This window comes from Thermothielavioides terrestris, chromosome 1 (genome assembly GCF_000226115.1).
Source record: "Thermothielavioides terrestris NRRL 8126 chromosome 1, complete sequence".
Taxonomy (NCBI): Eukaryota; Fungi; Ascomycota; class Sordariomycetes; order Sordariales; family Chaetomiaceae; genus Thermothielavioides; species Thermothielavioides terrestris.
The window spans coordinates 10,052,438-10,078,034 of NC_016457.1; the positions used below are offsets into that span (position 1 = coordinate 10,052,438).

The 25,597-nt window shown below is 54.6% G+C and overlaps 10 protein-coding genes across 10 annotated transcripts; 3 read left to right on the forward strand and 7 right to left on the reverse strand.

Annotated features, from left to right (window-relative positions):
- Window positions 1-5,355: 5,355 nt before the first annotated feature.
- Window positions 5,356-5,728, reverse strand: THITE_158730 (uncharacterized protein; the record flags this gene model as incomplete). Its single annotated transcript, XM_003651098.1, has 2 exons — window positions 5,356-5,576; window positions 5,674-5,728. 2 exons carry the CDS (start codon window positions 5,726-5,728, stop codon window positions 5,356-5,358), a joined length of 276 nt encoding a protein of 91 aa, XP_003651146.1.
- Window positions 5,729-6,012: 284 nt separating this feature from the next.
- Window positions 6,013-7,260, forward strand: THITE_2040579 (uncharacterized protein; the record flags this gene model as incomplete). The annotated part of the gene is made up of 1 exon (XM_003651099.1): window positions 6,013-7,260. One exon carries the CDS (start codon window positions 6,013-6,015, stop codon window positions 7,258-7,260), a length of 1,248 nt encoding a protein of 415 aa, XP_003651147.1.
- Window positions 7,261-8,669: 1,409 nt separating this feature from the next.
- Window positions 8,670-10,986, reverse strand: THITE_124055 (multicopper like protein; the record flags this gene model as incomplete). Its single annotated transcript, XM_003651100.1, has 7 exons — window positions 8,670-9,039; window positions 9,161-9,215; window positions 9,355-10,257; window positions 10,311-10,406; window positions 10,472-10,595; window positions 10,646-10,710; window positions 10,767-10,986. The coding sequence occupies 7 exons, from the start codon at window positions 10,984-10,986 to the stop codon at window positions 8,670-8,672; spliced, it is 1,833 nt and encodes a 610-aa protein (XP_003651148.1).
- Window positions 10,987-11,712: 726 nt separating this feature from the next.
- Window positions 11,713-13,178, forward strand: THITE_2142617 (uncharacterized protein; the record flags this gene model as incomplete). The annotated part of the gene is made up of 3 exons (XM_003651101.1): window positions 11,713-12,142; window positions 12,245-12,462; window positions 13,167-13,178. 3 exons carry the CDS (start codon window positions 11,713-11,715, stop codon window positions 13,176-13,178), a joined length of 660 nt encoding a protein of 219 aa, XP_003651149.1.
- A 451-nt stretch (window positions 13,179-13,629) lies between these two features.
- On the reverse strand, window positions 13,630-14,837 carry THITE_2040523 (uncharacterized protein; the record flags this gene model as incomplete). The annotated part of the gene is made up of 2 exons (XM_003651102.1): window positions 13,630-14,247; window positions 14,394-14,837. 2 exons carry the CDS (start codon window positions 14,835-14,837, stop codon window positions 13,630-13,632), a joined length of 1,062 nt encoding a protein of 353 aa, XP_003651150.1.
- Window positions 14,838-15,064: 227 nt separating this feature from the next.
- On the forward strand, window positions 15,065-16,269 carry THITE_116335 (uncharacterized protein; the record flags this gene model as incomplete). Its single annotated transcript, XM_003651103.1, has 2 exons — window positions 15,065-16,115; window positions 16,247-16,269. 2 exons carry the CDS (start codon window positions 15,065-15,067, stop codon window positions 16,267-16,269), a joined length of 1,074 nt encoding a protein of 357 aa, XP_003651151.1.
- An 82-nt stretch (window positions 16,270-16,351) lies between these two features.
- Window positions 16,352-18,051, reverse strand: THITE_2142620 (uncharacterized protein; the record flags this gene model as incomplete). Its single annotated transcript, XM_003651104.1, has 3 exons — window positions 16,352-16,439; window positions 16,703-17,384; window positions 17,490-18,051. The coding sequence occupies 3 exons, from the start codon at window positions 18,049-18,051 to the stop codon at window positions 16,352-16,354; spliced, it is 1,332 nt and encodes a 443-aa protein (XP_003651152.1).
- Window positions 18,052-18,616: 565 nt separating this feature from the next.
- On the reverse strand, window positions 18,617-20,396 carry THITE_2040192 (uncharacterized protein; the record flags this gene model as incomplete). Its single annotated transcript, XM_003651105.1, has 5 exons — window positions 18,617-18,875; window positions 18,954-19,345; window positions 19,404-19,795; window positions 19,876-20,092; window positions 20,157-20,396. 5 exons carry the CDS (start codon window positions 20,394-20,396, stop codon window positions 18,617-18,619), a joined length of 1,500 nt encoding a protein of 499 aa, XP_003651153.1.
- Window positions 20,397-21,241: 845 nt separating this feature from the next.
- On the reverse strand, window positions 21,242-23,428 carry THITE_124061 (uncharacterized protein; the record flags this gene model as incomplete). The annotated part of the gene is made up of 5 exons (XM_003651106.1): window positions 21,242-21,657; window positions 21,750-21,788; window positions 21,969-22,631; window positions 22,726-22,952; window positions 23,037-23,428. 5 exons carry the CDS (start codon window positions 23,426-23,428, stop codon window positions 21,242-21,244), a joined length of 1,737 nt encoding a protein of 578 aa, XP_003651154.1.
- A 506-nt stretch (window positions 23,429-23,934) lies between these two features.
- Window positions 23,935-25,293, reverse strand: THITE_124062 (uncharacterized protein; the record flags this gene model as incomplete). The annotated part of the gene is made up of 1 exon (XM_003651107.1): window positions 23,935-25,293. One exon carries the CDS (start codon window positions 25,291-25,293, stop codon window positions 23,935-23,937), a length of 1,359 nt encoding a protein of 452 aa, XP_003651155.1.
- Between the last annotated feature and the right edge of the window lie 304 nt (window positions 25,294-25,597).

Here is a 25,597-nt window from a genome sequence, read left to right on the forward strand (position 1 = left end):
CAGGTATATAGGCAGAGCAGGTATATATAAAGGCGGAATAGATATATAAGGGGTATAGGGTAGGGGCAGTATATACGCTTAACAGGTATATAAGACGTCCTCTATAGGGGAGGACAAGCGCCGTCTATAGTATAGATCGTAGAAGGATATATATATATAGAGTAAGTAGTAAAGGCAAGACCTCTACAGGGTATAAACGGACAAAGGGAAGATAAACGTAATAACGTACTCTATAAAGTATAAATTCGTCTTAAGGACAGTTGTTTAAAACTACGCTATAATATAGATAGCCTCTATAATATACTAATTCTCTTACTAAGAGGAATCGAGATATTATACTATATACTCGACAAGGCGACTATAGTACTATATAGCGAGATTGTCTTAAGGAGCCTAGTATAGAACTAAGGCTCTTCGCTAGCTCGGGGTTAAAGATATAGAGGAGGTGACTAGAGGTACGTCGAAAGCAAAGGCGAAGCGTACTAAAGATCGGTGTATAAAGGCTATACCAATCGTACTATAGAAGCTATATATAAAAGCGATAAACAACGCTTTTAAGATAGTATAGTAGGCTAGCTCGGTTTTAGTTTTCTTATAAATAGGTTCTATAATAGCTTCATTGTCAATATAAAATTTAATTAAGCGTTTTAAGCTAATATATAGAGAGAGGTTAGTCGCCTAGAGTACTAAATCCTAGTAGCACTTAGTATATAACTTAGTATACTCTATATAGCTCTCTCTATATCTTTGGATATATTTAACGAAGTTACTATATATAAGCCACTTAATATAGTTTAGGCAAATATCCCCTTCCTTTTCGGAAAGGGCATTATCCTCGTCGTCTAAGTCGCCTTCGACAATATAGCCGCTAATAGTATAGCGAAAGGAGTTATTACAATTGTTATAGTTCTATCTAAGACACTGTCAGCTTCTAGCCCAAGGCTAAAGCGGGCCTAACAAGAGATAATATACGTTATAGTCCTAATTATCGTCTCCTCTAGGACGATGTCCCTCTCTACCACTACTAAGCAAAGCGACTATAGCCAATATTCTAGAGGATATAGGCAGGAATAGGCAAGTAAGTTTCGAGAATATATTGCTATTATAAAGCGAATAGAAAGCTATTATAGAGGTTGAAGCAAATAGACGAGATATATATAAGATATATATATAAAGGAAACGGTAAGAAGCTGAGTATATATAAGGGGAAAAAGTTATAAGAACGAACTAGATATATAGCAGGTTCTTATCGAGTTTATATTAAGATTAAAGTAGTAGCGTTGTAGATATAGAATAGTTATACGAAAAAACAACGAATATTGCTAATAGGGCGTAGAACGAACGTATAGCGAAAATAGCGTAGGCGATATAGGCGTTGCTATACGTAAGGAGGTTAAGAAACAGATACGAGATAAAGACGAGGTAGGAAGAGCCAATATATAGAGAGGATAGAGGATAGGAATATAGAGGAGAGATAGAGGTGTATAATAAAAGCAAGAAGAAAACGTAGAGCACGAAGTTCGTAGAGGAGAGGGAGGTTTTAATAATATAAGGGGGGGCTAGTCGTATACAATTAGCAAGTACGCCTTATACAGTGCAGTTGCTATAGAAAAAGGCGTAGGGCAGGGAAAGGGCTAATCAACGTCCTACTAAAACAATATAAATAAACAATCCGTAGCTAGGCAATAGGATTACTAAACGACGAGCACCTAGTAGGTAGCTACGCTAGACTATATAAACACCGAGCTAGGCACCAGTGTTCGCTATAACTGACCCTGTACTAGACCTAGTCCACGCCCGACGCTACACTGTGCCTACCCCAATCCAACTCCCTATCTAGGCGGGGGGGTATATTACAGACTAGGCTATACCTAAGCTAGGTATATAGGGCTACGCCTAAGATCCGTAGTAGCCCTAGGACGGACCTATAGTAGGCCCGCCTCGCGCCTAGAATAATATTAGTCCGAACCTACTTCGCAAGCCCCTAAAAACTCTACGCGTAGGGACCGTAGCCTATACTTCTCCTTTTTCCTTCCTTAAAGTAGTTGAATAGAACATTGTACGCTTATCTGCAGACGCTATAAGGCTAGCACGTTACACTCTTAGGCTTATATAGCTCAGGCGTAGATACTAAGTTATAGTATCTGCTATATTCTCTATATAGCGAGCCTACTAATTAAGTCTCTTCGTTTAAGTGGCAAAGGCTATAGGCGTATAGTCTTCGGGTATATATTCAAGGATATATTGTTAGAGCTTCTTTATAGTGTATCTAAGAAGTATATAATCTTAGCGTCTAAGTAGGTAGTTTGGCATACTCTCTAGCCTATTGTCTTACTAGATCCCTCGTTGGTTGAGTTACTTCAACGATATAATGTTATATATAAAGGTTAGGTAGTAAGCTACGTTGTATAGCGTAAGAATTATAATACCTTTGTTGTTCTACAGTTTAATATCTATCTCGCTATATCCTTTAATCTAAATAAGGTGTTTATTTACCTAAATATAGTTATTAGGCGTAGCCAACTTAGGAGGCCTTTTAAACCTACTTAGATAGTTGGTAATATAAATAGTTAACCCTAAATCTAGGATCACTAAGTTGATTAGGGGATATCTCTAGCCTATTTAGAATATAGCTAGGATTGTAGCGAAGCTTGCTATACATTTGCCTATAGCTCTCTACCGCTATATTCTTGTAATATACTAGTAGCTAAATATCGCTATAATGTTAGTGCCTATATTAGGGGCGTTGCCTGCTTTAAAGGCGTTACTCTCTTCCTAGGTAGTGCTCTCTTTAGGAGCAGTGCCCTCTTTAGGGGCGTTAGTATTAGCTATATCCACTTTAGGGACCTTGGGCTCCTTCGTTAGGAGTATAGCTATAGCTCTCTTAGAGCAGTCGGCTAGTTAATATAGTAGCGGATCTTCGTCTATATTGCTCTTTATATTGTTAGCGAGGCTACTTCTAGACCTCTTTATCTAGAGCCTATTAGCCTCTATTTGTAGAGTTGAATTAGCCTTTAAATTAACTTCTATATAAGCTTTAATATATTCTCTTAGTTCTTACCTAGGCAGTATACTCTTTAGGTTCAAATAATAGTACTACTTAGTTAGATAGAAGTAATTATAGGCGTAGCACTTCCTTAATATACTTAAGGATCTTATAGAGGTCTTAAGAGCTATAGGTGTACTTAGCTTATATTTAGAGTAGGATTAGTCGATTCTAGCTCCCTCTTTACAATTAGTTTAGCGCTTAGGGCGATCCTCCTAATCTTCTAGTTGCTTAGAGTCCTTATTTTCTTTTTCTCTAGGGCTATATATTAGGAAGGATCCTTTTTCTATATAGCTAGGCGCCTTCTTAAGGAATAGGTATATACCTTTATAGACTTTTATAGCTATATCTCGAAAGGTTAGCTTTTTAAAGATCTCTATCTTACTTATAGTATAGAGGGAAATAAAGCTTAGGAATAGCTTCTCTAGTATAGCTATTAGTTCGTTGAACTATAGGCTAGGATCCTTTACTTCGCTTATCTTCTAGAAGGAGGCCTTATCTATTAGGCTCTCCTACTTAACGAGCTACCTTTTAAAATTAGCTTCTTTAATATATACGTTCCTAGGGTACTTAAGTATATCGAAGTAGGTATAAATATATATTTAAAGCTTAGTTATTATCTCAATAGTTAGCTAAGCGGTCTTTTTAAGATTGTTATACTATGTTTAAAAGTTGGTATACTCTATAAAGTAGATAGACTAGTAGTTAGCTACTATTATAGTAGTTATAAAGGTTAGTATCTAGGTAAAGTAGTTGGTCTAGCGTTTATAATCTTTATATTTACAATCTAGATCCTTCTCGACCTATATAATAACGATAACGATATTATTATTAAACTACTTCTCTCTCTCGTTATAGAGCTTCCTCTAATAGCTATTTAATACCTTGATACTAGGCTACTTTTATAGACCCTTATTCTTAAAGAGGGTCTAGGAATCTATATTATTATCCTAGGCTATAGAGGCAGTGCTAGGCTACTACTCGCTTATAGCGGGTGCTCCTAGATTAGCTAAAGCTCCTATATTAGCTATAGCTTCTATAGCTATAGCTAGTGTAGAAGCTCGTAGTTCGACGATATATTCTTAGAGCTTATATCGGATATGCTCCTAGGCAAGGTCGTAGATATTAGCTAGTATAGGCTTCGAGAGTAGCTCCGCCTTGCCCTTGAAATAGTCGAGTAGATCGAGGTACTTAGCCTTGTTAACGAACTTTCGATTCTAAGCTACCTAGTTATCTAGGCTAGCTAAGATAATATCGATCTTTATATTGGCTTTCGAAGATATAGTAGTTGCTACTAAGCGCTATACGTAGGGCTATATACTTAGAGATAGGGCTAGGTTTTCGAGCTAATAAGACTCTTAATTGTTGGAACCGCTATATAGGCTTAGGAAGATAAAGTTATTACGATATAAGCGGTGCCTACAACTAGGAACAATCGTAGTATTGAAGATGTTGTATTGTAGGAGAGTTCTCCTGATCAGGAGCCTAGTCTTAGGCGGCAGTTGGGCATTAAGCCGGTGGATCCTAATCTCGGTGGGCCGGCCCGGTGCCCTGGGCTAAGCTGGTTCTAACACCTGTTAGTTCGATGTCATTGGACTATCCCTGCCCTCGATGTACTCCGTAGTTATATAATGCCTGCTTTGTGGGCACGAGGCGGAGAATGGCCGCCTAGCACTTGGCAAACAGGGTCGGATTTCGCTGGGCTAGCAGGTGTACTCCGTACAGATACCCATATACTTTGTACACTGGTCGAGTTTATGCGCTCTGTATACGTAATGTAGCACTGAGACCCAGCGGAGGTCGTGATCTTTATCGGGAAGGTGACGCAGCCACCCGTCGCTGGGCTGGAGCGATCTCCACTGAGTTGGCAACATCTCCGGGCTCTCATTGGCCGGAGACCACCGGGAGCTAAGGGGATCCCGATCCCGGGAGCTTAAGGTTAATCCTCGCATTAGCGTCGGCATCCATGCTTGGCCGACGGAGTACTGTGTCACCCGTCATTCGACAGACATTGCGAGACAAACAGCGCACGTCTAAGGAGGTTTATCTACCTAATGTGAGCTCGCTCATTCAATCCCGCATAGTGATCGACACAGAGGCCTGCGAGCTCAGCTGAGGTGCTCAGAAACAGAGGCGCATTGCGGTGTGTGCAGTGCTCTGCGTAAGCATCCAATGGATGGGTGAGAGGTTAGAATAGCTGAGCAAACCAATCATCAAGAGGATCAGAGTGACTGATGATTCACCTTGGCGATCGCGTGCTGCAGGCCCTCAACACTTCCATTCAGTTGACCGGCGGTCATCGCCTACCGCTAATCCTCGGGCATCTCCCGTCGACGGGGCCGCTCAGTTCGTCCACGGGGGCAGTGACGACGGTTCGAGTCGTCGAGGTCAGCTCGACCGGTATCGCTCCGCTCGTCGCTAGTGTGCTTCGTCTGCGAGACATCGCCAATGTTGCCGCGCGGGTGCTCCGGCGGCATGTCGGCCTTTTGCGTCTCCGCAGAGCTGTCTTTCCTCGGGTTGCTCTCCTCGCCTACGGTCCTTCTTCTTCTTATGCGCAAAAAAAGCCTGGCTCCAGACCTTCCCTCGCTGGCACCTCGGCACCTTTCTTTTGCGCTCGGGCGTGGCACCGACCCACATGGCACTGAATCTCGCCGGAATATCTTGGGGCATAAGAGTGGACATTGTGTTCCACACCTTGTATACCCAACGCCCCGGCGATGGATTCACACGACGGGGTCAGTGCTTCCATTGGAAGTCAGCAAAGCAGGCGACTTGCCTGCGAGAGGTGCCGCGGACAGAAGCTCAAATGCGAAAAGTCCAGCATCCCCGATTGCTGTCGCCGCTGCAAGAAGGCAGCTGTCCAGTGCAGCTTTGAACTGGCTCTCCCTCCTGGTCGACGACCCCGCTCTCATCCCCATGCTGGGGCGGTCAAGGCCAGATGGGCGGCACCTTCAGCGGCGGCGACCATGGGGGCCGTGCCGGCGGCAACAGAACCGTCCAATGTCAACGACACCCCGGCCAACACTGTGCAGCGCTACCGGGTTGGCACGACGCCAGAGTCCAGCTGCTCTGCCACCGCCCACAACAACCCGTTCGACGGCGACAGCATCATGGATATGCTCACCACCACCGATGATGCCTTGGCCGCTGGATTCGAGCCGACTTTTGGAGACCAGATCGCAGCCTGGTCCGCGGCTTTGACGGGCACAGGCAGCAAGCCCTGGGACGGCTACATCACGACGGATCACTCACACCACGCCCTGGCAAACGCGTCTGACGATTCCATGACGATTGAGCTCACTCCGCCGGCCAGGCATCTTCCCAGCCCGCCGCCTCAGCCGCCACCCCAGCCGCAGCCTCAGCCGACAGCTTCGCCAACCTGCTTGCGCGCGTCCGACTCTCGCGGGTACGGCCAGCAGTTGCAGGTGGCCAGGGGCAGCCTTGCAGCGCTGGTGCGAAGAGCGGCCGAGCTGTGCGAGAACATGTACGAGCTTCGCGTCAAGTACCACGACGGCCACAGCGACCTCGATCCGCCCGGCCACTTCCCCGTGCACATGTCGGGCGAGGTTCTCCAAGCTGCCGACGGCTTCCTCCGCCTGCTTCGCTGTTTTTTCTTGGAGGAAGAACCCGCCAGCTCTTCGACACCGATTCTTGCGTCCAACCCGTCATCACGGACATACACCACCGCCTCCGCTGCGCCAGAGCCGGCACGGCGCGTAACCTGTGCCGCCGACAGGCCGGCCGCGCTGACCCTGATCGCGAGCTACCGGCGGCTCCTCGACCTGTACCTGCTCTACTACCAGGCCGTGTTCGAGTACGTGCGCGACACGGAGCCCTCGTGGCGCCGGGACCAGCCCATCTGGAAGGACCTGAACGTGGGCGGCGCACCTCTGCGCGCCTTCGGCGATCTGCACATCAAGCTGGTCGTACAGGCGGCCGCGCGCTTGCTGGAGGACGTCGAAGGCGCCCTCGGCCTCTCCGAGGGTTGTCGCGTGAGCCGCAAGTCGGCGGCCGAAGGCGACGACAGCGGCAACGGGGTGTTGGGCGCCGTGGTCACGTCGCGCTTTGTCGAGCAGTGCATTGCTGAGGGCAGCACAGGCGGCTCCGAACAGGGACCGGGCATCATCGCCCGCATACGTGAGACGGCAGCCAGTCTGGCGGCCATGCTGGATACACCGGTCGCAATAGAGCGATTCAACCGCTCCCATATTTAATGATTTAATGAGCACGAGCAAAAATGATGCAGTCATCATGGCTGGAGGTTCAACATCATGATAGTCGAGACGACCCGGGCGGTTTTCTGTGCCTTGTCGCCCCGTTCACACGGGCAGAGCATCGCACCCTCTTGCCCAAGGCGTTTAACTAAGCAATTGACCAGTGTTCTTGGTGCCCTGATGTTGTGGGGTGTTGACGTAGGCAGCAACAGTGATGACAACGCATCTTTGCCCAGACAGGCCTGCGTGTTCTGCAACCATTGGGAAGAGTCGCTACGAGAGAGCCACCTCGGAAGACAGGAATTGATGTGGTTCTGCGCACGCCATTGGTCTTCTCAATCGCTCTGATGAGCATTCGGCATCTCGCCTTGCACACCATTGGCAGTACTTACCAGGGGCTGTCTTTAGCTAGGGAAGCCGTTCGCTGTTCGCCGTTCGCGTGTCTCCTAGGAGCGAGGAGTAGGACTTACGAACATCGACATCAGTATGCTCCTCATTGACCTTTCCAACTGCCGGCTCAGAAGAGGGCAAGAGCGGGAGTCGAGGGCTCGGGCTGAAACCTCGGGTTGAAGTAAATGCGGCGGCCCTTGTTGCTCGAAGCAGCTACGGAACCGAGCGTGACAACTAAGCCGGCAAGCAGTTTAGGCGGAACAAACGACTCTGTTTGAAGCGCAGTGCACGAAATCATGATGAGACACTCTGCTTTCATCTCCTAGTTTCTGGCTGATTAGGGACTCATCCTGATGGACATGTAGCGGCGGTGACTCTTGTGGTCCTGTTCTCAGTTCTAGTCCGTTGTCAGCGAGTGGCTCATCGCTATAGGAAGTAGGGTCAGTTGGTGCAGCCGCTGTGCTTTCTGCAAATCGAATGTTCTTGCTTGGCTTTCGGCAACAAGAGAAAGTGCAAGTGCGGGTTCAGATTTCCCAATCCCCCGATGATGTTGGGCTAGACTTGGAAATGCGTGGCCCTCAATGGGCAGAAAGAGCCGCGGAGTGCGTTCAAACAACGGTACCTGATTAGAGCCCAGGCTCAGCACCGCTGCGGCTCCCCTGGAAATTATCTGGCAACTTTTAGTAGATTTGGACGATCAATTCTATGCAGCAGCATTTAGAGTGCCTGACTTCCAGAAAAATATGAAACTCCTTGCATTGCGGTACCCTTCGTTATTGGGAGATTGGTTCGGGGCAACCGAGGGCCAAGGGACCGAGGCTACCAAAAATAACAAGAAGGTCCATGAATCAATTCATCTAGTAGGTCCGGACAATGCGCCCAGGGCGATCAATGCTTTGTTCAATACAACTCGAATATCAACGAGCTGTCAATTTGGCTTCTACACTTGTGGGTGAATGTGAAGGAAATATTCTCTGACCTAAACTTTGTAGGTTGACTCAGTTACGTCGGAGCTTTCGTTAGATACCGGAATCCTCCTGCACGACCGTCTTGGATAGAGACGATTCAGACCACGCCCTACAACCCGCTCTCACACCGTCCAGATCGCCCCGACCCGTGTCCACGGCGTCGACGCCGTGTCGGATCAGGATCTGTGCTGCCAGCCCAGAGCTTGCGTGTGACGAGATATGGCAGTGCAACAACCAGGCACCTGGGTTGCTCGGCCGGAAGGCTAGCGCCACGAAGCCTGTGTGCGGTAGCATTACCGTGTCGCGCCGAGGCGGGTTGTCGTACTTGAACAAGCTGGGCCCCGTCGCCGGGTCCCACGGTACAGTCTCTTGCGCTAGCACCGCGAAGTCGCTCCCATGAAGGTGCAATGGGTGGTTTGATCTGAGCGGAGGCGTGCTGTTAGCAATGAATGTGGAAACATGGCTGGGATGACTAGTAGTCCGGCGGCACAGTGATGCCAGCCATGGAAAGAATGGAAGAGTCGGGCGAGGGTGGAACCTACGGGAGAAGCGGATTGGCGTCAATGATCAAGTAAATAAAACCGGTACCATAGTTCTCTACGATTAAGGGTTAGCCTCATGTTACGCTGAACTGATGGGGGTGTGTGTTTCTCAAGCACAACACTTCCCAGGAGGCAAGCGATTTGGCAGTTCGGCCGGGAAAACAGGGCCATGCCCAGCACAATGGGAGACCTGCCTTCAGTAGCGGTGTAGTTGACGTTGCGAAGTGAAGTGTCCGGGTCAAGGATGGTCGGCTTGCTGAAGTCGAGCCACATGGGCTGCTTGCCCAGAGTCCAGTGCTTGTACCAGGGCGGGCCAAGACTGTGACTTGCGTTCGTTTGCTTGGTTGCAGTGTAGTTGAGGATGCTCCTTGGGTGCTCGTCAACCCGCCACGGAACTTTGGGGCGCAACAGGCGAGCGGGCACGTCCAGGCAGGTGGCGTTGAATGGCATCGGATGGTCCACCGTCGGAAGTTTCTGCACGGCTCCGTCGTAGTGTATGATAGCCGTCCTGTTGTCAGTGACCGCTGCATTCCAACCGCCGCATTCGGTGCCGGTACGGATCCAATAGTTCGCGTCGTCGTCCAATTCCTGCTTCGCTTCGACCACAATGGTATAGCGCTGACCCGGGCTGATCGTCAGTGACGGTACGGTAAAGGGCTCGATCGCAACCAGATCGTTAGCTATGACGGTTAGGTTGTGTTGGTCGATGGAAAAGATGATGGGATAGTTGAACCCCGTGTTCACGAGCTGCATGCGGTGCTTCTTGCCGGGAACGAAGCTTGTCTCCCAGTATGATCCAGCGCAATCATTGTCGGACAGGGCAGGGCTGCAGTTGAAGTGTCCGTGACCGTTGACCAGAATGCTGTCGACATAAAAAGCCTTGCCCGGTATCTCCATCGTGGAGAAGCCATTGTATGCGCTATCATGAATCCAGTCTGTGAGCAATACCGGGCCAAGGTCAACGTCCCAATCGAGGCTCGACGGGCCGTGGATCACCAGCGGGCCGACGACGCCGTCGGCATACTGCATTGAGTAGTGGCTGTGATACCAGGTATGTCCGTACTGAGTCGCCCGGAACTTGTAGGTAAACGTATCTCCTAATTCAATGATCAGGAACCTGCACAATAGACTTGTCGGGGAAGCGACTCACCTGGAGCGATCGGGCACTGCGTAATACCGTTTACTCCGTCCATCTCGTTAGTGTTTAGCTGTCTCATGCCGTGCCAGTGAACTGTCGTGCCATTTTCTGTATTTGATCCGAGTTAGACTCAGATGTGGCCTACCCGACCGAGTCTTTCGAATCATGCTCACTGGAGTCTCCTCTGTTTGTGACGTGCACAACGATTTCGTCCCCCCAACAAGCCTCAATCAGAGGACCGGGATAGGTGCCGTTGAAATACTGGCCATCTGTCTTGGGTTGTCCGTCAGGGGCAACCTGCAACACGTCAGTTCCTTCTGGACAAGACGAGGCCGATTAGCACCTACCTTGGAATTGGCCCCAACCTCAAGCCAATATTCCCTTGTCACTCCAGGAGGGTACATCTCCTCATCTGCGGCAGGTTTGGTCAGTGACACATGTTTCAAGGGGCAAGATGAGGCTCCTCACAGTCGGACAAGATGTCAAACTGCGTCACCGACGGGCCTTCGCTCTGTCTGCCCGGCTTTCGGATCCAGCAGTCTCTGCTTGTCGGAGAGTGGCATGACTGCCATTCAGGGGGATATTGGCAGACGATCGGCGAGGGCAATCCAAGCAGCTGCCCCTGGACGCTCAGCAATCCTGCCGAGAGCGTCAGGGCGGCCTGCACCGCCGCCCTGATCAAACCCATTTTACGGCACGATACTTTGAGTTGGTATCGGGAAGGGGAAGTCTTCAGGGCGGGAGTATAAGAGAGAGATGAACCAACCGATGTCGTTTTGCTATTCTGTAGGCTGCGATCCCATCTGCATCCGCGTCCCATAATAAGCTCACCGACTCGACCCCAGAGCCCTGAGTTCTATGCATCCAGAGATGTTGGCGCGCCCTGAGATTCATTGGGTGCCTCCACGGGCTGCACGGCACGACGGGAACGCCCCTGCTGCCGACCGGGGATTTCACCTGGTTGTCGATCCGCCGTATTTTCGGAGGGGTGTCTCGGAGGTCACAATTTGTTAGCCACCGTGAGCCTCCCCCACGGCTATGCACTATCAGTCTAGCCTAGGATGGTATGTGCATATACATACGGTTGCCATTTCGGACTCATCCTTCCGAGTTGGGATGGGGATTCGGCCTGCTTCGAGCTCTCGACATATTGCAAATACCGCCATTCGGGGGTTTAGGTAAGGAGCCCCAATCAACCTCTCAACTTGAGCGCCAGCCTGGAAGCCATTCGGGCGAGATCGAACTCATTGGTTGTTGACGCAATGTTCAATTCTGTGGACGATCGATCAACGAAAGCTGGTAATTAGGTAGATGATAAGTAGAGCTCAGTTCCCAACCGCTCGAGCCTGAGGCCTGAACAACCACATCTGCACCTCAGCTGCTCGCACCCCACTGCCAATTGATCAAGACCACCATGATTCTCCAAACAAGTCATCTCTTCAGGGCCGTGGTCGCTACCCTTGCTGCCACGGCTGCGACCTGCTTGGCAGCCCCGGCCACGTGCTGCTCCGGGGCAGAACTGCCGCTGCCCGTCAGGACGGTGTACCAGTTCACCACGGAGACCTGGATCGAAAACCTGGCCGTGCGACCAAACGGCAACCTCCTTCTAATCGTCGATGAGAATGTTACCTCCCCTGTGCATCCCGTTGCCCTCTACCAGCTCGCCAACCCCGCGTCGCCGCATCCGGAGCTCTCCCTCGTCTACTCGTTCCCCCTTGGCACGGTCTTGGGCATCACCGAGGTCCAGCACGAAGTCTACGCCGTCCTGGCTGAGAACTTCACCGGCAATTTCGAATCGGTTCCCGGAACAACCAAGATGTACACTTTCGACTTCAATGGCGGCGGTGCCCAGCCGACCGTCAGGGAGGTCGCTACCATGCCCAACACTACCATCGGCCCCGACGGCATCGCGGCACTGCCGGGACAGCCCGATATCGTACTGGTAGCCGACATGTACGCGGCCAGTGTGTGGGCCGTTAACATCACCACCGGCACCACCAGGCTCTTCGCGCAGGCGCCCGAGATGGCCCAGGTTCACAACTACACCAGGATGGGCATCAACGGCCTGCGTGTCGCGTACGACTACCTGTATTTTACAAACAGCGACCTCAAGTGCGTGTTCCGCATCCCGATGGATGTAACAGGCGCACAGGCGAGCCCTAACGTCGAGCTGGTGGCCAACCTGACCTCCGTGTCACCCGTCTTCATCGACGACTTCACCATTGGCAGGGATGGCACGCTGTGGGTCACGTCCAACGGGCCCCAGAATGTCGTGGTGGCGGTGCGGCCGGACGGCTTGGGCGGCTTCCAAGAACCGGTGGTGGCCGCCGGCGGAGTCGACAGCACCGCTGTTCAAGGAGACGTGGGCGCGGCGTTTGGGAGGGGCCCCTCGGATTACGACATTTTGTATGTTGTGACGAACGGCGGCCTGTGGGGTGCTGGACTGGGCCTGAACCACACTGCCACGGAGCCTGGAAAGGTTGCTGCGGTGGATACTACTTGTTTCTAGACTTGTGCGTGCAAACGGAGACAACATGTCAATGGCAACGTTGCCGCACGGCGACGCAGAGGGGTATGGTTTTCGCGAGCTTCGCGAGCACGGTGTGGTATATAGAACCATCTTCAGTTCCACACATAACACCCAGAAATAATCACCGTCTCCCCCGATTTTCTGGACATGCCTGTGACCGGTTCCTGGCGGCAAAACCGCGCTTTCAGAAGCAGGGCCCTGAAGGATTCTCGATGAGTCGAACCAAGTAGGAACGGTTGCTTGCAACTTAACTTGAAGGCAGGAAGCATCCGGAGACCAATGTCGCGACCGAAATCTCTGCTGTGCTCTCTTTTCAACAAAGCTTTTTCGCGCCTTAGTGGCCTGGGTAAAATCAAATCGCTGTGACGCATGTGGACGGCGTGGTCGCTATCGGTTCACCCTAAGCACCGATCGAATCAGTTGCCCAACAGAACCCGGGGCTGCCCCGGCCTAGCGCCCCGGGCCGGCATACCAAAATTAGGATCCACCAGGCCGGGCGCACAACTGCCGCCCAACCTGCGCCCTCTCTTTGGCAGTCTTCCACAATACAACCCCTTCAACACTATAATTGAGCACATCTTCTGTGGGGTGACCGCATAGTGGTAGCTTCAATCTAGCCGAACCTGCGCACTGGTTCCCAACTCCAGTCCCCGTGTTTAACTGGCATTCAGGCATCGGTCATTAGCACGGCGGACTGACGACGGCCCACATGAAGAACCCATTGCATGAAAACATGGAGCTAACAGCCTCCTCCGTTCAGACTTGCCCCCTAGCCGACCAAGGCGATCTATGTCTCCCGGTTCACTTCTGCAAGACGTACACGAGCTTGCCAGCAGAGACACGACCGCTCCTCAGCTCGGACAATCCTTCCGGCACACCTTGTAGTCCTCCATCTCGCAAGTGCACCAGAGAGCCCAACCTGATGCGGTCTTGGCGCAGCAATTCGGCGGCGAGCTTCCAGAAGCGGGCGGCGAACTCCAAGTCAGCAGCATTGGCCTCGCCCAGCGGGCCGGCAAGATGGGTCCCTTCGCCAAAGGCCGAATATCCCGAGGTCCAGCCATGTTGCACGTCGAGACGGGGAAACGAGTCACCATCGGGCAGCGACGCCGTGTACTTGGCAACGCCCGACCCACGCGCGGTTAGAGCGTCGGCGCATATTCGCTGGCTGTCGCCGACCGTGACGCAATCCAGGGCGTACAGTAGCCCGTCGCCGGTAGCTGCGCGGATGGCCGGCCCGCAGCCGGTGGCGTCGTGGTAGTCGAATGCCTCATGCGCCCCGAGGGCCTTGACGAGCTGGAAGTTGCGGGGCGAGCAGGTCGTCAACACCCGACAGCCCGAGAGCCGCGCCAGCTGCAGCGCAATCATGCCCGTAGCGGTGGCGCCGCCGTAGATCAGGACCGACGGAACGGGGCCCCGGGCCTGGTTTTGCAGATCCTCCGACTCCGACACCGAAAGCGGGGGCAGCGGCAATCCGAGCGAGCGGTAAAGCGCTTGCTTCCGGTCAGCGTTTTGATGCTCGTACAATTTTCCTTTGAACTGCGGTTGTCTTCGGTGCACTGGAACACGAGCAAGTACGTACCCTGGCCAGCGAAATTGACTCCGACGGCTATGGTAGCCGCTTCGGCGTCGCTGACGTGCTCGGGCACGCGCATCGAGAGAGCGCCCTTGAGAAGGGCGTACTGGCCGAACGCGCCGCTCGAAGGATCTCCTGGTTTCATGCCGTAGCATAGCCCGGCGACTCGGTCACCGGGCCGGTAGTCCTGGTTGACGTCCTCTCCGCACAAGACGACACGGCCCGCGACGTCGCAGCCCATCGTGTGCGGAGTGCCCTCCCCGAACACGGCCAGTCGCTTGTAGTCGCTCGGATTCAGCGCAACGCTCATGACTCGGATCAGAAGGTAGCCTGACCGTACTGCCGGTACCGGCGTCGTCGGGTCCAAGTAGAGCTGGCCGGGGCCCCGAGCCCTGACCGCCAGCATTGTTTCGGGGATTTCCAGAGCATCCGTCATTTCCGAGGTGCAGGGCGTGGCCACGATTTGGCTCTTGGCTATCGGGTTCCCTTAGAAATGCAAGGGGAGGGATGTTCTCGGCAGGCTTTGTAGGTTCGTCAAAGGCGATGCTGTGCGTCAACAGACCGGAAGGCACTTATGCATCTCCTTTTATCCATTTTGATAACCTTCGCCAGTAATTGCACCCAAGCGCCCGTACCGACACGTCGTGACCACCGGGTGCTCCGATGGCCTGGACCGAGACAGAGCCTGGCCTTTGGCAGAGGCCAGTCGGTGAAAATGAGTCCATGATCAAGATGATCGGAGATGCGGGTCAAGCCTCGGGCAAGGATGTGTGGTCCATCTCGGCAACGGCATGCTTCACTGCCTCAGTTGAGCCCAAGCCCCTGGCCCAGGCTCTCCGCGATGGATGGGCAGCCCTCCGCTTCTGGCACCCATCGATTGCCACGACTGCCGATGGCGACACGTTACACTACCGCGTCCCTGATGTCCAGCAGCTAACCCATTGGTTGGACGAAACCTTCACCGTGCTGCAAGGCGAATTGACCGTCGACCACATTCTGGGCACGCTTCCACCGCGACCACTCGCCTGCTGCTACTACCTGGAGCATGACGGGGCAGTGATACTGCACCTCTCGCATTGGCGCACTGATGGCATCGGGGCCTTTCACCTCCTGGGAGCCTTGTTCAACGCAACCGTGCAGCACCTGCGGGATGACCCCTACCGGTTGCCCTGGGGCGACGAGACAGTTCGACTCGTTCCCGGCGTCGAGGAAGCCCTGAAACTGCCGACTGAACCAACCGAGGCCATCCACACGGCGACAAGCATGTATCTGAGTACCTTGGGCTTTGCCAAAGGGGCGTTGGGGATCACACGGCCGCTCGACCTTGGAGATGAGCTGGAGCCGATGGCGGCCACGAAGGCGACCAGGCTGCCCACTCTCTCGTTCTCCCCAGACCAGACGGCAGAGTTGCTATCGGCATGCTCCCAGCGCGGCCTGCGATTTGAGTCGGCCCTGCACGCCTCCGTGACGGCCGCAGCCTGCTCTGTCGAGGGACCCACGGCAGCATCGGACCAGAAGCACCATACAACCACCCTGCGCCACAGCCTCCGGCCGCATCTTCCCGCACCGTATCACGGCGAGGCTGGCGCCGCGGGGCTTTACACGGCCGGCTACTTTGTCAAAGTGCCGACCACGCAGTCCTGGCTGGACAACGCCCTCTACTACGAGTCCGAGTACGCCAAGGGCCCGACCCCGGAGCTTTTGCGCTCTCGCCGTCAGTATGCGTTGGAAATGAAGGCCATCATGAGCCGCACCGCGCCTCCACACCCGCCGCCGAGCGGCCTGGACATGTCGTGGGTCCCTGGAGCGCAGGATCTCGTGGGGACAATGTATGCGGATTCCCAGGATGGGCGATGGCTGCAGGTTGACAGGATTGGCATCAGCGTCGATGTGCTGTCGCGACACGTCTATGTTTTCGCTTGGATATTCAACGGGCAGATTTACTGTCGGCTAGCCTTCAACCGGGCATTTTACGATGATGACTTCGCTGATACCGTCTTGGGGCTGGTGGCTCAACACTTGACATCCAACCTGCTGCCTGTAGTTTCTTAGGTGTCAAATCATCAGAAATAGGAGAGATTCTTTAACGCGGCTGATGAGAGACGACTTGACAGCTTGAGTTGAGTCCGTGTTAATGAAGCCCTTAGCTCTCATGCAGAGGAGAGAAACCGCGAAAAGGCCTTCCCGGCCTCAGCCAACATGCCACCAATGTCGAAGTGCCAGATCTTGTGGGCTCGCCACTCGATGTCCCGCAGGCATTTCTCCGGGTCAGTGCCGCAGTCCGGGTTGGCCCATTCGTACGTCTTGGACACCTCGCGCGAGCTGCGGACCAGCCATTGCGTGCGCTCCCGCCGAACAGCGTCGTACGCAGCCAAGGCGGCGGCAACCGTAGCGCGCTTTGTCTTCGACCCGTCGCCGCCCTGCATCGTCTTCGCGGCCAAGTCCAGCACCGTGGCCAGCGCGAGCGCGTCTTCGATGCCCATGCCGGCGCCGGCGCCGTGATGCGGCGACGTCGCGTGGGCGGCATCACCGGCGATACATACGCCGCCCGAGGCGTACGTCGGCGCCGGGTGCTCGTACGTGTCGAAAATCGCCCACTTGTCCAGCCGCCCCTCCTCAAGTTCCTGAAGAAGGCCGACGATGGCACGAACTGCGGGCCGCCAGCCGGCAAAGGCCGCGGGTAATTCGTCCTCGCCCGCCGGCGCCACCATCCGCTCATGGACCCAGTCCCCGGGCGCCGGCGCAAACGCCACCACGTTCATTAGCGTGTGCTGTGCCACAGGAAAGTTCAGCAGATGCGCGCCCGGGCCCGTATGCATGCACTGGTTGTGCGCTTTGTCTTTGCCCAGCGTCGCCACGGCCCGTTCCATGCTGACAAGGCCGCGGAAGGCGACCTGGTGTGCAAAACCCGGGTACGAGGCCGGGTTATCCTCGCCTAAGAGCACTTGGCGGACGCGCGACTTGATGCCGTCGCAGCCGATGACTGTGTTCGGGGTTATTACCAGAGGCCTGAAGGATTATGTATGTACTGCGCATGGCCGGGGCAGAGGGAGATGGAGCGGAGATTGGAGCAGCCGGCTTGACTTACCAACATCGGCGGTGGCTGTCGAGCCATCCTCGAAACGCAGGGTGAACTCTTCCAGGTCTTCATCGAAAGCGTACGTTTCAAAGCGCTTCCTGAACGCCACCACACCCTCGGGCATGTGCTTGACCATCTCGTCGAGAAAGTGTGCGCGGTGGCAGGCGTCGAAGCCCGTCGTCCCAGCATGCAGCTGGTACAGCTGCGTCTCCCTCATGTCGTTATCGTCGTCCGTCTGGTCGGGCCCGCACCTGTATCCGTCTACATAGGTGTAGTATGGGCTTTCGTTCTTGGTCGATACTGCCTTCATGGCAGCCAGGATGTCCGGGCTCAGCAGCGCCATGCACGTCTGCGCGTTGGTCGTAAAGGCCACGCCCGCCCCGATCTCGCGAAAGTTTCCAGCCTGCTCATACAGTCGAACGGCCATGTTGCGCCGCAGGAGCCCGAGGGCCATTGCCACACCGACAATGCCGCCGCCGATGATGGCGACGCGCAGCTGGCAGGATCCAGTGACGCCGTTAGAGTCACTGTTGCCGTCATGGGCGCCGTTGATATTCGTGTTCTCCTGCATCGTGCCCGACAAGGTGTCTTGCATGGTCCCTCGTTGAATTGCGTTGTTTGGTGTGAAGCAAGTAGGATGGGTTGCTGGCGTAGATTGTTACAAGACCGCGGCCTTTTCCATAGAACGGCATTCCAGCAACATGTCGTCGAGATCTGAGTGACATGGCCGGAACTACTGAATGCATACTCGCCGCTTCGTTTCCGAACATTCGGACTCAACCCCCCAGCCCACTTCCATATACTCCGAATGGGTCCCGGGTCTGTTATCCGATGTCACGTCTATTCACAAGTGTGGAACCTCCGATTCGTGGCATAGTTCGAGCCGAGGGAAACTCAAGGAATGGAAGATACAGGTGTTAAAATTTTTGATGTGTTGCTTTTGAAGTCACCAGAATTCCGTGCTACGTCTTAAGAGAAGGGGCTGATGAGAGGTCAAGTCGTGTCTCCAACCCCGAATATTTACTTGGTTAATCATGGGTAGCCCCCCACCCACAGTGCCCATGTTTCGTTCGCAGTTGGCTAATTAGACTCTGCTTGTTGGGTAGGGGGGACCCGTCGGTAATCCAAGGCCTGCCTCACTCGAGTGGGATTGGGTGGTACCAGTTGAACAACCCTTTGGGGTCGTACTCCCTTTTCAGTGCCCTCAGGCGAGGAAGGTTGGCCTCGGACCAGATGGCCGTGGCGGGCTCGTTCCCGTGGGAAAAGCCGACGTAGACGTTGAGACCGCCCTGGGTGCCCGCCGTGGCGGCAATCGTATCGCGCAGCTTGGTGGGCAGGTTGTCGATGTCGGCCTCGGTCGTGGTGGTGTTGGCTCCATACACGAATCCAAAGGTCCTGACTCATCGGCGTTAGCAATGGTCACATTTCAGTTGGTAACCGCCCCGGAGCAGGAACGGGGAGCGGCCCACATACTGATAGCCGACCGCCTGCCGCCACGGGTACGCGGTGTGGTGCTTGGGCCGCGCAACAACCGCCTGGTTGGCGCAGAAGTATCCTCCGTTGCCGCTGCTCCTCATCTCGGGATACTTGGCCATCATGTCGTCAAACTGCTCTGACACGCTGACGTGCGCATCCACGTCGATGGTGTTGACAGCGACTCCATATGTGTCCCCCCGTATGCCACCCGGGTTGCAAACATCCACCAAGGGATTATTGTTCAGGAAGTCCACGTTGCGGTTCAGCCTGTTCCATGGGACTTGGGTGAAATTGTGGCGGAGGTCCGTGCCGAGGTCGGCGAGGAACTCAACAGCTCGGCGCCCTTCGTCTTCTGGTCCGGCGTAGACAGCATTCACTTTCAAGGTTGTCTAGCGACGGATGCGTCAGCAGATTCGTAAGACAACAGCTGGCTGCGGCAAGACCCACAGCATTTATCGCGTGGTTGAACTGAAGTGCGGTGGACAGGCACAGCGGGGCCGGCATTCCGATCTCGATCTGATCGTGGAGTGCTTGGTAAAAGGCCCTGACGCTGCTCATGGGAAACTCAAAGTCGGCGTTGAAGTTGGTTCCGCCGGCGGGGGCGTCATACACGCGGTAGGTCGCATTGAGGACGAAGCCGAAGTTGAAGCCGGCGCCCCGGAGCCCCCAAAACAGTTCCGGGTGCGAGCATTCGGACACTTCGACCACGGTGGTGTTGGGCAACATCAGGCGAGCCGAGAGCATGCTATCGTGCATCAGACCATACAGCCCTTGTAGCCGCCCAATGCCTCCTCCCAGACTGGCGCCAACCATGCCGACACAGGATGAGCCTCCAACAGCTATTCGATGGACCCGATCGTCAGCAAATACTCGGTGTCCTTTGCACCACTCCCTCCCCTTTGGACCATGTTGCACTTACGGATGTTCTTTCCGACGAGCTGCAGAGCGTCAGAGACGTCCTTCATCGAAGCCGCGCCTCCGATAGTCATTGTGCTGGCCTCCACATCGACATTCACATGATGGAACGCGCCCGTGTAGATTTCGAGTCCGTCCTTGAGTGTTTCCCAGCCCAGAGAGAAGCCATGGCGTGGACCAGTGATGAGGAAGGGAGTTCCGCTCGACATGGCGCAGGTAATCTAGACAGCACGAATCAATCACTGCGAGATGCGCAATGGCTTATACGTGCGCCTTGGTGCGTACTGAAGCTCTGACATCGTGCTCGTTCGCAGCGGCACCCACGACGCTGAAAGTAGGCGCATGGTAGCGGTTCCATCGGATTGTATCGTTCGCAAAGCCGCTATCGCCAGGCAGGTACACGGATCCCTCGGGAGACAGAGTAGAACGGAGACAGCTGACAAGCGAATCCTTGGGTGCTATTGCGGCTGCAGCGCCGCCGCCAACAGCGACGGACAGTGCCGTCAAGCAGCCAAGCAGCCTCATGTGGATGTGGAAGACAGAACGTCACGGGGTGTCGCGAAAAGGAAGCCTGCACATGCGTAGAAAAGAATCGTTTCCTGGCCAGGTCAGCCATGGCATATTAAACTCAAGAACGGCGGATCGGGGATCCGGCATCCCCGACCCTTCAGCTTCTGTTTGTTAGCTGAGCTGATCGGAAGGTTTCACAGCCGTGGCCGATGTATCGGCTTGACAGCAGCTCCGGCCCAGTCCCTTGCTCATCGGCGTTCCGCGTTGTTTCCCGACTGGCCAGGCTATCCGCTCAACACAGATCGGCATGCAATCGACATGCACACCGACCAGTTAGACCAGTTCTAGTGTACGGAGGTAGTATGTACTAGTACGAAGGAGGCCGAAACGGACAAACCCATCTACGACCCCAATAGGCTTAGTTTCACTTGCTATTATGTACACTACCTATGTATTGAATGACGCTCGCCGTTTCCTAGCGCACGGTGTTTGCTGGCACAACTCCTAATTATGCGCAGTTGCTCCGACCAGCCGCCTTGGCAGGTACAGGTGGTGGGCGGAGACTGCGGACACGGGCGTCTAACAACATGAGCTTTTTTCCCCTGATCGGGACGTCCGGAGCAGCGCGGGAGCAAAGGAGCTGTCTGGGGGACAACTAAGAGCTACCCGAACCGTAAGTAGCAAAAGAGAGCTCAGGTTGTGGTACCGGTAGTCGCTCCGCAGAATAGGATAGCGAAAAAACGGGAAAGTGAAAATGAGATACAAGGTGCAGTGGTGATTGTGCAAATTCGCAGTTTTACATGCCCCGAAGGAAAGTGAGTGAGCAGCGAAGCCCGAGACTCGCACCGAGGAGGATAGACTTAAACAGTTGCAACCTCCTGCTCTCCAATCTTCCCTTGGTTGCTTTCTGCTATCTTGGCCTTTGCCTTGCGGACGTCCTTCCACCCCATGAAGAAAGCAAAGCCAATGGACGTGGCACCAAAGCCAGCCACCACGTAGAAAGTCTTATCCACTGCGTATGAGTACGCCCGCAAGAGCCCGTCCAACTCTGGACTTCCGACCGGGAGTAGACCTCGCACTGCACCTGCCCCGGTGCCGGAGCGGATGGCCGCCTCCGGAGAGGCTGAGGGCGCGAGGATGGGCAGGTCCTTAAGCAGGCTTTGGGTGAAGATGGTGGTAGCAATGATCACGGCAACAGAGCCGGCCAGGTTCTGGCAGAAGATGAGAAGCGACATGGCAAGGGCAACTAGCTCCTCGTCCAGGGCGCACTGGATTGCTGTTAAGGGCTGCCAAAGGAACGAACCCGCGTTAGCCGGCATGGATTGGGGGGAAGGGTGGTTGAGGCAAACGGAAAGGACGCCTGCTCACCATTGTCATCGCAGCACCGCGGCCAATACCGTGCATCAACTGGTAGCCAATCCACTGCCCTGTATTGGTGTTGGGCCCGAATGTTGTCGTCAGACCGCCGCCTACAGCAATCATAACACCTCCGAAGAGGCACCAGGGCATGAAATAGCCCAGTTTCGATACTGCATAGATTTAATTCCAATGCCAGTTCAGGAGTTACGGTGGCCAAAATGAACTTACCAGCAGCTCCTGACAAAAGCACAAATGACAACTGTCCCAAGATGCCCGGCAGCAGGTATAAACCGCTGAGAGTTGGTCCCACACCCTTGACGGCTTGAAAGTACACCGGCAGAAAATAGTTGGCAATAAAGACAACGAAGGACATGCTGAAGATGTGCCCGCAGCTCGACCAGACCTCGCGTCGGCGGACGACGGAGCCAGGGATGATTGCTGTGTCGCCAACTCGGCATTCCCATAGGACGAACAAGACAGCAGCCACTCCAGCGCCGCAGAATAAGCCGATGATTAATGAGCTGTTCCAGGCGTACTTGGTATCCGACCCGAACTGCAAGGCCGCTAAGAACATGGCCATTGCCGGTGCGAGCAGGGCGAAGCCACCAAGATCGAGACTGGAGAGTGTCCTCCGAACGAAGGCAAAAGAGAAAGCATCCATGCCATTCGTATCGGGAATGGCGTGAAAGAGGACCAGAACGGCGGCACATGCGCCGATGGGCAAGTTAATGTAGAAACCTGCGATAAATGGCTTAGCCACCACATCGTGAATTCTCGCACCAGCTGCCGACTTACACCATCGCCAAGAGGCGTATTGAGTGAGCGCCCCGCCAATGAGAGGGCCCACGATGAGAGCCATTTGACCCACACCCATCATAACACCCGTATAAACTGCCGGGTGACGCCGTGTCAGAGTCGCGGGCATCGGGAACGAATCAAGGGGCGGGAGGGTGCCGTGTAGGGGAGCGCTGGAAACTTCACTCACAAGGCTGCTGACCCAAGGGGAGTGAATTACCGATGATGGTCCAGGCTCCGTTCATCAGACCGGATGAGCCAGCGCCGGCAACGGCGCGGCCGGCAATCAACATGGGAGACGAATGTGCCAACGCGCAGATGAGAGAGCCGGCTTCGAAGACGAAGAGGAAGGCCAAGAAGACAAACTGCTTCCGGAAGTAAGTGTACAGTTTCCCTGCCATTGGCTGCAGGGTGCCGCTGCGCAGGTGGAGACAATGTCAGCAAACAGCCTTGCTCAGGGGACAGCGGTGTAGGCTTTGGCAACATTCTGGGAGGACTCACGACACGAGGGTGTAAGCCCCTGCATACCACCCAATGTCGGCCGTTTCGTGCAGATCGGCCGTAATGACTGGCGTGGCAGTGCTGATGATTGAGTTGTCTAAGTAAATGAGGAAGATGACCACCGTCATCCCCGTGACGAGGCCCGCCAGCTTGTAGCCTGTTACATATCGTGCATCTTCGTCTGTCTTGCGGTGCGGACTGCCCGGGGAAGGTTCCACGAGAGTGTTGGCACTTCCATCTTGTGACATGAAGGTAGGGGCGCTTCGAGGGCTCGAGCTGAGATCGTGCTCCTCCAACCCAAGGACGGGAGTCTGGATGCCCGGCTTCTGCGGACCGGTGGGACAATCGCCGCCGCCTTGCTCGTTGTTGCCCACGGAGTGTCGCTGGGCCATGTCGTGCGTCAATCGCAATCTCTAGGTAGCGTTGATGCGAGGGCGAGACAGAAGAAACTACCTGGTAGAGGGTCACTAGAGACATATGACGGAAGCAACACCAATACCGAGGGTCGCTTCCCAGCGTCTCCGTGGTATGTCTAGACATCGAGGGGTCGTAAACCACAGAAGAACCTGTTATGGTAGCCCAACTCCGAGTCCGACAACGCGCCGAGACGGCCAATTCATGCACCGATTCGCGCCGACTCTCCTGGTGGGCAAACCACCCGCACCATCCCGTCACCTGCTTGGCCGTCGGGTCCGCTCAGTCCGCCATGGCTACTGTGGGAATAGCGGAGTGAGTGTGTCGGCTGGCAGCCCGCTGATCTGAACGAAACTTAGGGATTCCTGGAGACTAGCGCTATCTAGGAGACGGTCCCGATGACAGCCGCGGTTGTGCATAGCACCGGAACCGGGCTCATCTTTTCAAACGATTTCCTCCCTTCGCCATCACCTGCCTACAGCGCTCATATCAACACCCCAAGTTCCCTGCCAAGGCAATTTCTGATACTATCTAACAAGGCGGAGACCTGATGCACAGAGTAGTATGCCTCGTTGTAATCCACCGACAGTGTCAAGCGACCTCGGAAGGTCCAGATGTACAGAGTGGGCTGCCTGCCCATGATGGCGCTGCCCAGATGGAATGTTTCAACTTCGACAGCACCATGGACTGGGCGTAAGTACTTGTCAATCACACCCAGACTGCTGACCGTCACATTACTCGCCGGTGGCCTGGCTCCTGATGCCGCCATGCTGGCCAATGTCTCGCCGTGTACCCGGTAGATGGACCGAAGCGCATCCATATACGCCGCCGGATCCCAATCCCCCCGGTAACCGCTGGTCAGCTGCCGACACCAGGTCTCAAAGTTGTCGCTCCGTCGCAGCGAGTGTGTGATCCCGGTCACGTACGTGCCGCACGCATAGGCGCTTGCTCCTCCGGGGAGAAGCGGGCGAAGATTGACTGAGACGACGGTGCTGTAGTTGTCACAGTCTGAGTCGGCCAGCACAGAGGCGGCAGAGGCTGCGTGCACCGCGGCGGTGACCGAGAAGCCGCGGGCTTTGCACGCCCGAATCAGCTGTTCCGAAGCATCCCTTTCCAGCGCCACCGTTTGGCACTGGGATTTCCCCGGAGAGGTGGATTGGTCGCCCTGATAGGACAGGCCTGCTGACGGGTACGATAAGTCGAAGTTTCTCCGGCGTACGTCTTCTGCTTTGGCCTCAGTGCTGGGTGTCGGCATTGGGGCGCATCCGTACGCGTCCTCCAGGCTGGCGGAGAGGTGCTCGTGCTCTAGTTCCCACCGCGGCGGCTGCAAGGACTCCGGCTTGGTCCTTGCAAGCTCAAACAAAATATCAAATAGTCGGTCCAGCACCGTACAGGCGCCGAGTGCGTCAATCCTCCAGTGGGAGCAGTGGAAGAGCACCTCGAAGGAGCGCGGAACAAAGACCAAACATGGAAGCCTCCGGAGGTGTAAGTCGGCCACAACATCGCGAGCCGCGTCTGCCTCATCGTCGACCCAAAACGTGTCGTTGACCCACGTCTCGATGTTGGCGGCATTGGCCTCGAGATACGTTTTCCTCCCGCCCTCCTCAAACACGGTCAAGGCCGGGAAGTCACAGCGCAGCCATGTCCATGCCTGTCTGAGTTTTTCACTCAGCGTCTCCGGCCCAGTACTGAGAGGGTGTGCAATGCGGATGCGGCAAATGGCGTAGACGGAGCCGTGTTCCCGATGGTATCGCTTGAACGCCTGCGACATGGAGTAGAATACCTTCTCAGCGCCGTCGAAGTCATCGGTCCAGGTGCCGGACCTTGCCTTGGCCCAAACCATGTTGTCGGTGCCATATGATATTTGGCGTGTAACGGCGTAGCATTTACTGATAACCTGTGCCGAGGAGCTTCAGTTTGCATAGCGTCTTAAATGTTGCCCAGCTGGCTGCAATGTCCCAGGGGCAGTCGTTGGCGTCTTCGCCGTCGCGCATGTTCGGCGGGTTGAAAACCACCCCCCCCCCCCCCCCTCCCCCCCGGGGCCCCCGGGAAGGGGAAGGGGGGAAAACGGTCAGACACCAGCTTTTTTGCCCCGAGACATAGCGTCTCCGTGCAAGCACGGAGCACACTCCGGAAGATGCTTGCGT